The following is a 14,885-nucleotide window of genomic DNA, read 5'->3' as shown; positions in this document are numbered from 1 at the left end:
TCATTGTTCATTGCTCACGGGGATTTTAGTTGGAGACTAATTATCCATAGAGGGCTCTTCCTCTCCAAAACAAATGGACCAGGTGATTAAAACCAGTCAAAACACTGAAATAAGCAGTTTCACCTCACAAATCAGTGTTTCTCCAAGTGGTTTCTCCAACGCTGTTTGGCAAGTCAGAAGTAATGGAACTCGGCCACCACATTTTATTATGTGCTCACCCTTTATCTCTGATAACCTATTGTATGCTCACCTCTTTTCTGGTCCAGATGTTCAGGAGGTTTGACACTATCTAGAACCACTGTTTGGCTTGTCCGTTCTGGGCCACTGTAGAAACATGGCGGTCTCCATAAACAAAGACCCACTCCATGTACACAGCTCTTTCTAAGGTAACAAAAACAATGATTCTTATTTTCAGGTGATTATTCAATTTCTGCCAGTTTTCTGCTAAATCCCACACACTGTGCCTTTAAGCAGTGTGTCACCTTTAAAATAAGAAATCTCCACAAGAATAACACCAAGAATTACTGCTATTAAAACACCAAGTTTGAGTTGTAAGTCATGAATTGCCTTTGAAACCTTTAAAGAAGAAAAAGGCCAGGTGTATCTCTGTCTGTTACTGAGTGTAATGAAACACTTGATACTGAGTTGTACACAGTGGTAGGAGATGAGTCATCACTCCCCCCGAGCAGTTCGTTTGTAAGCACATCAGGCGCTCAGGGCGACAGACACAGTCAAGCACCTAATCATAAAGAGAAGGATCATGACACCACTAAGTGTGGTTTCATAAATGCTCCTTCATCAGGAATATGTAATTGGAGTAAAAGAAAAAAACAGTAAAGACAAACTGCAACAAGCTAAATGTTAAATCTGGGGTCTGTGCTGCCATCTGCTGTTGGTGTTGTTCAGCACATCATCAGGTGAGGGTGGATATGACAAGCTATGTTGTTTCATGTTTAAAAGAACATATGTTTCATGAGCGGCGTGCTCATATGCATGTGTTTCTCCAAAGGGTTTAAGACAGAATGAACAAATATTTTATTTTAGGTGTTTACACAGTGAGGACGGTGGAGTTCAAGAGTAAACATTTAACACTTCTCTTCAAAAGTAGACACCATTAGCAGAGAAAATGTATACACTGTAGGCTATTTCAAATAGACATTGTCTCACACTGTGCACACAAAACACTTCTGCACCAGAAAATGACTTTTAAACCAATATAGTTACTGTTTTAGATCTTCATAGCTGTACTTACTTCAGCACACTAGTAGAAAAGTAGGAGGCATTTGGAGTTTAGGAAACAAACAACATAAAGCTGCTAATTTTATTTTCATCACAAACATACTACACTTAAGTAAAAGAACAGGAAATGTTAGTATAAAAAAGAAAAGTGATACTTATTTTATTATGTGATATTTGCCTTTGAAAGGTTGTGGAATAAGAGTTTAAAGTAGCAAAAAATAGAAACAATCAGTTGTAAGGGCCTACCAATCATAATTAAGTGCAGTACTTGATGTTGGTGAAGATTCTCAGTCATCCAGGTCATGGTAATCTGAAATGCTGCATCATAGGCAACTGGATTTGCTTGAAGACGTTTCTCATTCAAGAGGCTTCTTAAGTTCTGAAGTAACGTATTCAAGAAACTCAAGCAAGTTCAGTTGCCTACAATACAGCACTTAAGATTGCAGTACTTGATGTTTTCAGCTACATATGGTACCACAGCGGACTATCACACATTCAGATCTTGTTCAAATCTGGTTCCAATCTAACCCACAGCAACTTTGGAGCTCTAATCTGTGATTGATTGGGATGCTATACTGTCAAAATCTCATTCAACACCAGTGAAACCATGGGTGGATTATGAGACAATGGGTCACCTCATCTAAAAAGGAGCAAGACACGCAGACTCTATGGTGGTTTGGCCTCTTTTTTGTTGTTGTTGTTGTTGTTGTTTTGCATCTCTTTGTAGTCATTTTGTGTCTTTTGGATGTTTTGTGTCTCCTTGCAGTTGATGCGTGTCTCTTTATAGTCATTTTACTCCTCTCTGAAGTTATTTTGTGTCTTTTTTTTGTCTCTTTGTACTCATAGTGTGTGTAATTTTGGTCCTTTGCCCTTTTTAGTTATTCTGTGTCTCTTTGCAGTTCCTTTGCATCTTTCAGTGATCATTTTGTGTCTCTTCCTGGTCAGTACCAGTTAATTTGTTATCATTTCGCAGGTGAAGGCCGAGGAGCCCCATATACTTTGGGCCCCTAGGCCTGGGTCCAGTAGGCCCATTCAGTAATCTATCTATGATTGAAACTTACTTTGAATTCTGAGTTCAGAAATAAACAAATAAGCGACATGGTGTTCGAGTGGTTAGCATTGTCACTTCACAGTAAGAGGGTTCATGGTTCGAACCCAGGGTAGGGGAGCCCCTCTTCTCCCCGTACCAGCGTGGGCCTTTTCCAGGTACTCCAGCTTCCCCCCACAGTCCAAAGGCATGCAGGTTGTCTGTCTCTATGTGTCAGCCCTGTGAGTCTGGCAACCTATCCAGGGTGTATCCTGCCTCTTGCCCAGTGTCAGCTGGGATAGGCTCCAGCCCCCCCGTGACCCCTAACAGGATAAGCTGTTACAGAAAATGAATGAATGAATGTTTAATGAGTTCAAATAATAGTCTTTCTTCAACTAAGGTCATCCAATACTGTCGCTTTGGGTTGGTGGTTCGGTCTGACTGCCAACTGAAGCCACTGGTGTTTGACTCCTGGGAATGAGACTCAACAATTAACCATCTCTCTGCAGAGTTACATGCTGTACTTTTGAATAGGTTTCTCTGCTAATTTAAACACACATATCATCAGCACATCTGGGTGATCCTGCTGCCACTCACAGTATAATTACCATAGAGCTACAAGTGTTGCTTGTGCAGTTACGTCTTTCAGGCAATCTAGTTCACACAGATGTTTGGTGTTTGGACTTCTCCTTGGGAACTGTGCGTTTTTGCAGAAAAGCACGATTTACTCTTTTGCATCAACTAAGAGAAGTCTCAGTTTGCAGTGTTATTCAATGCTATGTGTGAGATTTCAAACAGTCTATAAGGCTGTCAGGTAAAGCTGATCAACCCCATGTAGCAGAGGAGCCAGGTGTCTGCAATCAACAATTACTGCGTCACTCATATAGAGGCAGCGTTCAGTCTCTCAGTTTGAAGCGGCTGTCTCAACTTGAAGGAAGTGCAGGATACTGGTGAGTGTTCACTCAAGTTTGATGTGATTCTAGAATTAGTTTATCTTTTGCTATATTGTGCATTATAAGATGGTGCTGACTCTAAAGTTAAAACATGTTTGTGGAGGCTGCTCTGAAAGCCATTTAGCCTTATGACCTCAGTAGGCCTTTAGTCCAAACACAGCTGCTCTTTTAATTACTTGCTCTTCTCTAGTTGGAGGTAAATTGATTTGAAATTACCTTTCTCTCAACTCAGACTAAAATGTCTGGCCGTGGGAAGAAAGCTGCACCCAAACCAAAGTCTTCACTGTCCCGGTCTTCCAGAGCAGGGATCACCTTCCCTGTGGGCCGCATCCACAGACTGCTGAGGAAAGGCAATTATGCTGAGCGAGTTGGCAATGGCGCTGCGGTGTACTTCGCAGCCGTCCTGGAGTACCTCTGCGCAGAAATCCTGGAGTTGGCCGGAAACGCCTGTCGTGACAACAAGAAGCAGCGCATTGCTCCTCGCCATATCTTGTTGGCAGTGAAAAATGATGATGAGCTCAACAAACTGCTGGCAGGGGTCACGATCTCAGAGGGTGGTGTCATCCCAAATATCCAGGCAACTCTTCTCCCCAAGAAGACCAAGGCGCCCAGGGATGACAGTACAGCTAAAGATGTTCAGTCTCAGGAGTTTTAATTGTGGATGTACAAGTTTGTTTGTTTTTTTTACAAATGTTTTATTATTAAAGTGTTTTTAAAGTATGCTTGTCTTTTTACACTTCAGTAAGGCCGTGGAAGCAGTAGTCACTCTGGGTAAAATGCTCTACAAGAGCCACATGTGTCTTGATGGCAGCTGAAATGAGCTGGGCAAATTTCTGAATGTTGAGGAAATATGCTTCATTTCCTGTAGCCAAGGAAGTCTCATGCTTTTTGAGGAATCTAAGTGACATAACTTCTTGGATGAGTTTCTTTACACAAAAACACTGGTTTTGCTTCAGTGACCTTAATGTTAACTCTGTCCTAAATTTCAAGCTTTAGCTCCCCACAATAGATATCATCATTCCACATGTTAAGGAAGGGCAACTGGTCACAGCAGTTTATTGATGCTGTTTACTTCATGGTCACTTCAGATTTGTCCTAAAAATCTTGAATGTAGCCCATGTCACCCCCTTCTGTTGGCAGTAAAGATTCCTCCTTAAACTGGAGGATGTGTTCAAGCCAACATGTGACTTTAAAAGGACATGGTAAAAGAAGGGAGTCTATTTTAATTGGTAATCTATAAATTATGATGATCCATAATTTGGTTTTATGGCTTTAAAGTTCTCACTGGGGAAAGTTTGCATTTAGTTTGAAATCAAGTTCAAATTGTTGCCATAGAAATGCAGTTGGGACACTTCTTGTATCTAAAATGAAAAGGTTTGCCCATGTTTGAATTAAGATGGTTTTAATTAAACCAGATAACTTTTTAGCTATACATGTGCTACAAATTCTCCAGTTAAGTCAAACATGTAGTCTTTTACATCCTGATTTTCAGACTTAATTGCATGCAGCATCCCAACAGGTAGAAGCCCTGTATTGTGAAACTCTCTAGTTCAAGCTTATTTTGTATAGCTTTGCAGATAAGCAAACTTTAGCTTGAAAATAATGTAGTTTAAAAATCTGTTAGGTCTTAATTGGCCTATAAAAGAGTTCCTGAAAGTGTCCAGTAGTGCAAAATTATTTTTTAAAGCAATCTCCCTAAGAACTTGAGCGTTTAAACCCCAATCCAGCCAGACAAACATGCATGGTGCTTGCTAAAGATATAACAGCTTGGAAGGTTTGGGGACTATCTGATGTGCACATTTAGAGCCCTGTTTCTCCACTAAAGCAAGCACTTTCAAATTCACTTGACAAAAGATTTTCTCAACAAAATTGATGTGCAGCAGTCACACATCACAACTTGAACAACAAGCAGACAGTTAAATATAATAAAATACAGGCCTACTGCTTAAACTTTGATGTTTGGCAGTGGGTTTCTCATGACATTGTTGACCTCTTTCTGGTCACTGCTTTCCTTGGAGTTTGATAATATAAACAGAAAAACAAACTTTGTAATGTGGGCAAAATTGAAACATTTCCTGTTCACGTATGTGGGATTTGTACAGTAATATAATCAGATCAATTCTATATAAGCCTAGACATACATTGCAGTGGAAGAATTAAAATTAAAGTAAGCCTTCCTGTGAGCTATAACCTAAATATTCCTTTAAATCTTTAAAATATTGCCTCTGTGTATGTTTTCTTGCAACCCTCTGTAACAGTGCGTGTGTTGAACGCACCCCGGTGGGTCACGACGTGCCGACGTCAGACGTGTGAACAACAAACAGTTGTTGGACTTCAACAAGCTAGCGAATGGTAACGCTGGGACAAAAACAGGTTCAGCGTACTTCTCCCGGATAGAGAGACAACTGCGAGAGCTGTGCGGTGGGAACATTTTGTTATAATCTCATAACAGTTAGCGTTAACAGTACCGGCAGGTTGTAGCTTCGGTACGGTTCGGGAGCGTTAACGTTAGCCACCGAGACATGCTCATTGCTCGGAGTGTGACGCCTGTTTTTTTTCTGGCTGCCGCCTGTCGTTTGTGATGTGAGCCGAGTTGCAGCACAACAGAGGGTGAGACAAGAGCCACAGCCGGAAAAATATTTCTCTTGACACAGGAGAATGGACTTTGTCGGGGAGAAACAGTTGGGCTCACTTAAAGAAGCGGGCATGCGACCGTTGACAGGCCTGGACGTCATTGTTGGGCAACAACTTTAGCAAGCTAGCTAACATTAGCTCGCTCAAATTCATGCAAATGAATCGGTTAGCTGTCGGGCAGTAAGCTCACTTTGCTAGCGTAATGGAGGCACCCTGAGTGGCTTGTTCGTTTCAATTGACTGCCCTAGTCCTCTTAAATAGTGCTGGCAATGTGTTGACGACTGGTGAGCATTTCGTCGGTTCCCTCTCGGAGCTACAGGACACGGTTGGCAGAAATTATTAGGTGGTGGTTGCCTGCCCGCGTGATAGTTGAGCAAAGTTGCCTGGTTTGGCAGATAAATAATAGCTGAAACAGTATGTACTTCACATATTACTTGTATTGATATTTGTGTGAAACTGCACTTTAAATAGCTAATTTTAAGGATGCACCAAAGTCACCTGTGATTTGAGGTTTGTGAAAACTACAAATCGCCCCAGTTACAACAAACTAGTTAGATAAAGGTATATTTCTGACTGCACTTGAATATAATTTGATCAGATAGGGACTAAGATAGGTGCACATTTATTGTTATCAGACAAAGGACAGAGACAGGCTTATCCATGTCAGTTGGTTCCTAGTTACTGTTTAACCCAATATTATCTAGGCTGTCTGGCACAGTTGAAGACTGAGTTCCACTGGAAATGAAAACATGAATATCGAAGAGCAGCGTTTAGATTTGTGCAATGTCAAGACAAAAAGTAATGTAGACGATGATCACAACACTACCAACAACACAGAAGGGGTCACGCCCCGGATCTCTGAACTGATGACGGACAGCACCACAGAGAAACAAAACATTGTTCCCACAGAGGCCTCTGAAACGCACCTGATGCCTCAGCTCACTGAGAACCTTCAGACAGCCGAGGAGGACAACCACCAGGCACAAGTCACACTGGAAATTGATGAGGTCAATGGAAATAGAAAGAGCAGTGCTCAAGACACCCCTGCGGTTGTGAATCCCACAGACTTGATACTTTCTAATGATGAGCAGCACAAGGACAATACTGGGGTGGAGAAAATGAAGGAGGATAAGGACCCTGAACTTGCAACGTTTGTTGTGGGAGAAGGGGACGATGGTGGGGACATGGACATGGGTGTGGATCTGAGTCTCGACGAGAGTGGAGTGCTGGAGGCTGAATCGACTAATGTCAGATCACTCTCAGACAATACTTTAGACTCAGAGTCCATGTCTCAGGATGTCCCAGCTGGCAGCATGGCAGAGAGACCGTCAGATGAAAGCCAGACAGGCATCACAGAAGCTTCTGCTACCAACCAGGCTGGACTGTACCCTTCAGTGGAGGAGGACGATAAACACAAACCAAGTGGCAAAAGGGTGACATTTCCCTCAGATGAGGATATTATCTCTGGAGCAGTGGAGCCAAAGGACCCCTGGAGACATGGTAACATGCCCACTGTGTGTCTGTGTTTCTGCATGTGTGAATGACTTTATATTTATTGTACTTGTCTGTTGTGCCTGTATGAACATGTCAGTTCATCAGGGTTTGCCAGGATTAATTCGCAAAAGTTTTAACATCATTTTTCTCAAGTTCCAGATCTAACAAGCTGTTCGCTGTGTTCAGATTGGGTTTAAATGTGCCCTGTCATGGCCCGTAGTAGTGATTGATGGTTGTAAATTGACACTGATGCAGTAGAGGTGTGTTGATGTTCTGTAATTTTTTTTTTTTTTTTTTTTTTTCAGGAATGTTCTTTTGTTTGACCTCGTCATCTCTTGCACATTCACACGGCAGTGTTTAGTCCTCAGGCAGCAGCTGTGCCTCTGCCGCTCTTTTTCAAACAAAAGTTCATGTCTTACTTTATGTAGTCAAATAAATAACATAAAAGCTTCGTCTGGCTTTTTCCCCAACAGCCAAAGTACATGTATGTATCTAAATATAGGCCCAGGCCTGCACTGTGTGCCATATTGTGAGTGGATCCCACCACTCCTTGAGGTGTGCCATTTTACTGCTGTAGGTTCCTGTTTGTTCAGTGAAAACATCAAAAGGAAGCTCATGCAGGATATGGCACTGCCTTTACTGTGTTGATTTAAGGAACCCAATCTTTTAAATGTGACAAAATGACAACTTACTGTTTTCATCTTTTTTCACCATATTCCTTATCATACTCTGCATTTTATAATTATACATTTGCATATAAATGAACGTCTGTTACATTCAAGTCCTTGTCAGACAAGTTCACACAGTGGTGATTAAACCTATTGCCGCCAGCAAAAGCTCTCTCTATTTTACTGTAATATACTGGAGAGACCATAGCAGCGATTTATCAGCTAGGAGTATGGCAGAAAATCCTTCAAGAAACGTCTCTAGAGTAGATGCTGCAGATTTAACAGAAACTTGGTGTTCAAAGGATTTAAGTCCAGAAAATACTTAAGGAGAGCGCTCTTGGGGACGGGGAAGATGCAGCAAGCTCACCTGAGGGCATACGTCATCATGCTTTGACAGTGTTTGCGTAACTACTCTCACTGCCAGAGAGGGGAAACAAAAGTTCTTTTCTCCAGCTTTAAGATTAAAGGTTAAAATATCCAAGAGGTAAATTTTGCACTACAGTAGCACACAGAAAACTGGTAGGTGCAGGATACAGAGAAGAATGGAAATAATACACAGTAGAAGGCAGTATTCATTACATTACTCTAAACCAGTGTGCAGGAATGCACACCAATAGCAAAACCAATAGCATTTCCTGCCAATCCACACCAAATAACATAGTAGATAAAGTATATGTTGGATATATATTGATTAGTGTGCATGCATTGAATATAATCAAGCATAATGTGAAGATATCAGCCGTTTGTTCAGTTCACATTTGTCTTTTTCTAAAAAAAAAAGCAGTTGTAATTTAATTTTTTCTCAGGTTTTGTTTGCTTGTTTTCCGCGGTCCTGATTTGTGTCCAATAATATTGATTATCTGGTGTCATTAGGTCTTGTTAATAGTTTTTATTCTATTTGTATTCATATTTTTTTTCTAATTCTTCTTATGCAGAGCTGTAGTATACAGTAGTTTCATGTTTTGGAGTAACTTGTACATCATGCATGATCTGATCATGACTCACACGCTCCTGCATCCGCAGTGGACAATGGGCATCATTTAATAAACGGACCTGCAGTCACAGTGTGACAGTTGGTGTTTTCTCACAATGCAGTGACGACAGTCGATGTAGTCACACAGTTGATGGCAGTCTGAGAAGATGCCAAATTGTTGTTTGTTTATATGTGCTGTCATTGCGACCTAAGAGCAAGCCAGTGAGAGTCCTGTTCTTTTCGTGATGTAGAAAACAAAAAATGTTGCCAGGTCAAGGCAAGGGTCAGTGATGCGAGAGGTCCAGATGGGGGAGGGGGAGTAGAAACAAGCAAAAAAGCATCAAGGTTAATATGCATGAACAACGCTGCGTCGTGTTCAGCTGAATATAAACTCTTCTGTTAGCACCCCTGCAAGTGGTCATGCAACCACTCAGAGAGACACTTGTGTCTCCCCCATTTACACTCACACATTTTGCTGCATGTTACTGTAATTCATCCTCTACCCACTCAAAATAATTTACATTTTTGAAGCATCCAGGACCCTCACTGCTTGTCACATAACCCTGTTGCTTTTTTACAAATGTCTCTGTATCATTTCACAGTGCACATGCCAGGCAGCCAGTTTGATATTAAATTGGACATGAAATATCTACAGCCAAACTCCACAGGGGCAAAGTCCAACCCAGTTAGCCAGGATTTCAGGGACCTTGTGAAACACTTGGTGCTACAAACAGTCAAGTATCTAGATGACTGCAATGATCCGTGGCTCAGATTATTTATCACAGTACATTTATCATGTAGTTTATTTAAGTACAAAGGTCTAACTGATTGTGGCGTTGATAAAGAGGCAGACAGACAGTTGATGGCCTAGAGTTAATCACATGATACAGAGTGCTCTGTTGTTGATGTAGGCAAAACTATATCTCTGTGGTACATTTATTAGAACAATTTTTAGTCCAGTGGATCAGACAAGTGCAATAATTTGAATCCCAAAAACTCATGCTCTCAAAATTTTGTAGAATTAGTTGTTTTAAAATATTTGCATTTTGTCATTTTGTTTATCATCTCTCTGTTTTGAAACATTTCACACACGCCTACTGTCCTCGTTGTCATTTGTCAGTGAACTGAGTTAAATCGCTTTCAGCACTATCACTGAATTTTCAGCAATTCATAAAGGTCTTTGGGCGTGTTCATTGACAGCAATTACTTGAGTTGGGAAAATAACCAATACAGCTTTTTAGGTGGAATTAGGAGACGTCATTTTCCTGTGCGAGAGCCAGGACATATGGCAAGAGGCAGGGAGGAGATTGGCAAAGCTACAGAAGTTGACACACAAAAATAACTTCAAAATCAGCATATATGTTTGATTGACATAGCATCATGAACTACTCCTCACAACCAGCACTGTAGCTGCTGTATCGACTGAAAATGTCATAGAGGGCACACATTCACCACCAACAGGATCCCCTCTACAGGGCATTTAGACAGAAAAAAGCCCTGCGGTTTAACAATGCAAAGGACTGAGTTGATGGGGGTGTGGAGATTAGGCACTGGTGAGATATGAAATCTGAGCCAGAAGGAAAGTAGCAGATTAATGCTTTTAAAATCTTATCTGATACCAAAGCACTGCACAACGGTTTATCATACCAGGATTTTACAAGCATAGAAAGTTTTGGTGGCTACTAAGTCATTGTTACTCCCAACAGTAGTGAGTTGAACAGTAGAAACAATGTGTTCACATCGCTGAAAAAGCATCATCCCTGGTGATCAGTCTGCTACCTGAATACCTAAAATCTGCTTTTTATCAAACTATTTCAGGCAAAGGCCGTTCAAATGGGCTGCTGTGTCATTAAAACGCTAATAGCACATACAAGGTAGGTGGGAAAACACGTAGCCAACCACTTAAAATACTTAAACGATGTAAGGTTTGAATTAATAGCACCTTTGCATCTGAGATACACATCACATGTATGTCAAATTTAGAAACTGCTTCTTTACCCACGCTCTCTAAGTTTGCTAAATTGCTCTCCTAGTATGTCACTAGTGAACTTCCCGAACCTTCTACATTCACCTAGATATCTTTTCCTTTGTCTTGCTCCTGCCATCTATCTTGAGGACATGCACGCACATGGGACAGGCCATCTGAATATGTGTCTGTGTGTTTCTGAGTCAAGGAAATGAAATATATCTGATCCTCCACTCCAAAGCCCTTCGTGCTGTGTTGGGAGCGCTGTGCCACAATAGCTCCATGATCCATCCAGACCCTTTATCTGCGGATCCAGTGTCAGGTTCTCTGGGTCTCTGTCTTATGTCATCTGTCATAAACACAACAGTGAAGTGCGCCTGAGCTCACAGAGCCTTGAGCTTCATCCATGCATTGTATGGGTTACCGCTGTAAGAGCAGAGGGGAGAATTTGTTAGATGGGTATTAAATGTTTGCAAAGCAGCATATATCTGGTTTAATAGCTGTCACGAAATGAGCCTCTGAGCAAGAGTTAGAGAGCTGCCATTCAAAATAAACACCTGGGGTTCAGGAGGGAACAGAGTAGGGGGAACAATAGTACCCAGATGGGGTGTTATATTTCCATTTCTTCCTTGGCACTCTCATTTTTCCAGAACTGACGTACAGTTTTGTGGCATCAGCCGAGCTTACAATGTGTGAGGCTAGAATTTACACTAAAAAGACCAGTGGTGCTTCTGGGGGAAATCTTTGTAATATTGTACTCGAGAGTTTAATTTTGTCAGCAGGAGTATGATAAGTATGTCAATGTCATTTTGTTCTGGGTTCGATAATATCTCTCCTAGAGCTCATTTTTCTTTCCTTCCCCTCTCCTTGTCGAGACTTGAGGGACGCCTGTTGTTTCCCTCCAGGCCTGGGCAAATACTACATCATATCCTGAGATTCCTGAACTTCCCAACATGCTGTTTTACTCTCCCTGTTCATTTTGTTTCTCCTCCTCCCTGGCTGACCAATTCAGTGTAGGTGCAGCTTGGGCTTCTATCAGCAAAGCATGTCATTACAAAAGCACTGGATCCTACTGGAAGCATTTATTTTATCAGAATTATCAGTCACCGCAAACACTGTTCAATGCAAAGAGATTTTTTGTTTAAGTTCTGGTGCAAGATAGATTTTCACAGCAGCCATAGAGCATGATAGAGTACAATAACCCAATTGTAATACAGCTTTGTGTACAAATAAGTTAAAGCCTCCTACTTGCAATGGAGACAATCCTTCACATTGATGATTATTTACCCTGCAAGCGACTCTTTGGCCTACGTGCAGCTCCGTTTCATGTCATCAGACCCAAGGCCCACTTGGCACCAGGTTATTAGAGGCTCTGTGACCCATGAAATGTTATGTATTGTGGCTGTGGACCAAGTTACATTCTGATAAGCAGAGCTTTCAGTGTGCAGGATGGACAAAGGCTTTAAAAGCCTAGAAGTTAGTTCAGTTCATGCCAGAGGCAGGCTAGTATTGGATTTTATGGGCCAAGTCCAATAGTGAAATAGGCTTAATACACTTTTTCAAAGTCATTGATAAGTATTAAGAGTGTTGTATATCCTCTGACGCACCTTTTCATCCTAACGGGACAACATGGCTGTAAATATTTGAGTGTTAAAGTCTGGGTAAAGCAAAGTCAGTGATTTCTTTCTAAACACATTACACATGTTGGAAAATACTTGTTGAACACACGTGCAAAGACTGTAAACTGTGTAGTAGTAAATTGTGAAGTTAGACACGGTTTTCATTGAAATCATGGCTTGTTGATGTACTGGAGCTGTCTTTAACATAACCCCTCCCCTATTTTATTAAAGCCCCGTTACTACTGAAGTTACATCGCATAGCATCAGTGTTCACCCCATGTATGACCAGCGAGTTTCTCGATGTTTAGCAAGCTCTCTTAGCTCTTTCAGCCTGATAAATACATGACTAAACAACTCAACTTGAAGGCCACAGTCATATTAACACAAGCAAAACAGTCGTCACTAACATACTGTTCAGTTTCACATCCCGAATCAACTACCCAGTCTGCTGGTGGTTAATGCTCACTGCTGTGGGAGTTTGCTTTGTGCTAATGTTAGCTGCTGAATGACAATCTGTCAGCACTCATTCTTTGGCTTGGGGCGTGAGGTGTGCTACCACAGACTGTGTGTGCTGCTGAAATAGCTGCTAAAGAGTGTGTCGCTTCGCAGCGGCTCGTTCTTCGGCTCAGCGCCTTCGGCAGACAGGCCCCCAGCGTCTCAGAACAAAGAATGCTGCTCATTTTCTCACGATTTTGAAACCTAATTGGCGTTTTTTTAATCATTTAAATTTGCCTGGATGTTTAGTGACACATTTTTTTGTGGTGTGACAAACTCGAAACGCATATTAATTTTTGTTTTACCCAGACTTTAAATCAGCTGGGCTAACACTGTCAAATGTCAGCTGATACCAGCTGTCGTGCAGGTGTCATTGACATCCCGAGTGAATAAAAATAGAAAACTATGGAGGACGACAAGAGACGTTAACAAGGCAAAAAATCCACCATCACAGTGTTATTTTTATATTTTCATAGCTGACTGTGATTTAGTTTTAGAAGTAAATGAAAATTGTAGCAACGTTTAGATGTCAGGCTGTTAATGCAGCTGTAGTGTCTATGACAGTATAGATACTGTATCAGAACTTGGTATTCTAACCAAGTTAAACGGGACTGGTACAACCCTAACTGTCAGCGTACTGGGCACCAGGATCTGCTCAGCTGTCAAACAGCTACTCAGATGGTGCCAAGTATTGTAAACATTTGAGTCTGCTAGATAAACTGTGTAGTGATGACACAGTTTTAAATAGTATTTCTTTGTTGGGATGTTTTTTTGTTTTTTTTTTCTGCTTACCAACAATACACACTGATGCGTCTGTGATACGACAATACCTGCTGCTGATAATATCAGCCCTGTGGGATAGCTCTCGTTTGTACACTCATCTATTATGCATGTCTGCCTGTCTATGCTACACATGCACCTTAGTCTTGTAAATTTGAGAAAGAGGTGTGCGTCTGGGGATTGATTGTAAATAGTAGAATAGACAGAGCATACCAGTCTCAGCAAAATGTATCAGCTTCTGGCGAGTGATGATTTCACTTCCTGTCCCAATGTCTGCGTAGGTCTTTTCTGCCCTTGTCAAACAGGGAATTCCTTGCTCCCTTTCTCTCACTCCTGAGGAGGCTGGACGTGACAAATATTACCTAGACATTCGCATAAAATGCCCCCACATTTAAAAATAAAGTATACAACTCACTCTCACTGTCACTCTCCATCTGGTCTGGCAGCTTTCTTTTCCAGACGCAGGCCTGATTTCATGTGGGAGATAGTTTAAAATGGCTGCTCTGTTTTTTGTTCTTGCAACCATCATTGTAGCTCATCATACGAAGACAGAAGCTGGTGTTCAGAATCAAAAGCTGGTTTACTGCCAAGTTTTCACATACACAGAATTTGCTTTGGTGTGTTGGTTGTTGTACTGTTGATGCACAGTTATGTCGTACATCGCTAAAGGCATGAAGTCAACACTGACATTTACTGTGCCGCTGCAGTTGCTGTGTTTGCAGTATTGTGCAAACACACCTGAAGTACTGGAGGTCTATCTTGTACGGGTGCAGTGATGTGAAATTTGAGGACTGGTATTGTGTGGGATGTGTTTGAAGCCTGGTGGTTGCAGGTGTTGTAATTTTCTTTTCAGATTTTGCCTCAGTCTTTGTGCTTTGTGTTAATTATTGATTTTCACGCTGCTACTTGGGATCAATTCCAGACTTTTTGCATAATTACGCTGCTGCAAGTCTTGATGTTTGTTCAGCCACATCATTAGAAGCCATTGCATGTACTTGGTTTACTTTTGACCTACTGTCCTTATGTAGGCCTGTGTT

At 41.4% G+C, this 14,885-nt stretch overlaps 2 protein-coding genes across 2 annotated transcripts in view; both read left to right on the top strand.

Moving 5' to 3' along the window:
- The first annotated feature begins 3,060 nt into the window (after positions 1-3,060).
- On the top strand, positions 3,061-3,939 carry h2af1al (H2A histone family member 1a like). Its single transcript, XM_033631999.2, has 2 exons — positions 3,061-3,216; positions 3,452-3,939. Exon 2 carries the CDS (start codon positions 3,458-3,460, stop codon positions 3,872-3,874), a length of 417 nt encoding a protein of 138 aa, XP_033487890.1. The 5' UTR covers positions 3,061-3,216; positions 3,452-3,457; the 3' UTR covers positions 3,875-3,939.
- Positions 3,940-5,514: 1,575 nt separating this feature from the next.
- Positions 5,515-14,885, top strand: part of ppp1r37 (protein phosphatase 1, regulatory subunit 37) — a 58,347-nt gene continuing 48,976 nt past the window's right edge. Inside the window, exon 1 of the mRNA XM_033630873.2 lies at positions 5,515-7,353. Coding sequence (XP_033486764.2) covers positions 6,603-7,353 — 751 coding nt within the window. The 5' untranslated portion in view covers positions 5,515-6,602. The remainder of the gene's footprint in view (positions 7,354-14,885) is intronic.

The sequence above is a fragment of the Epinephelus lanceolatus genome, chromosome 4 (assembly GCF_041903045.1).
Source record: "Epinephelus lanceolatus isolate andai-2023 chromosome 4, ASM4190304v1, whole genome shotgun sequence".
NCBI classification, from domain to species: Eukaryota; Metazoa; Chordata; class Actinopteri; order Perciformes; family Serranidae; genus Epinephelus; species Epinephelus lanceolatus.
Note: the sequence above shows the minus strand (reverse complement) of the source record. Positions and strands in the feature narration are given on the sequence as shown.

Bases quoted from the DNA above. Each gene is read 5' to 3' on its own strand.
- h2af1al (XM_033631999.2), top strand. From the start codon at position 3,458: ATGTCTGGCCGTGGGAAGAAAGCTGCACCCAAACCAAAGTCTTCACTG.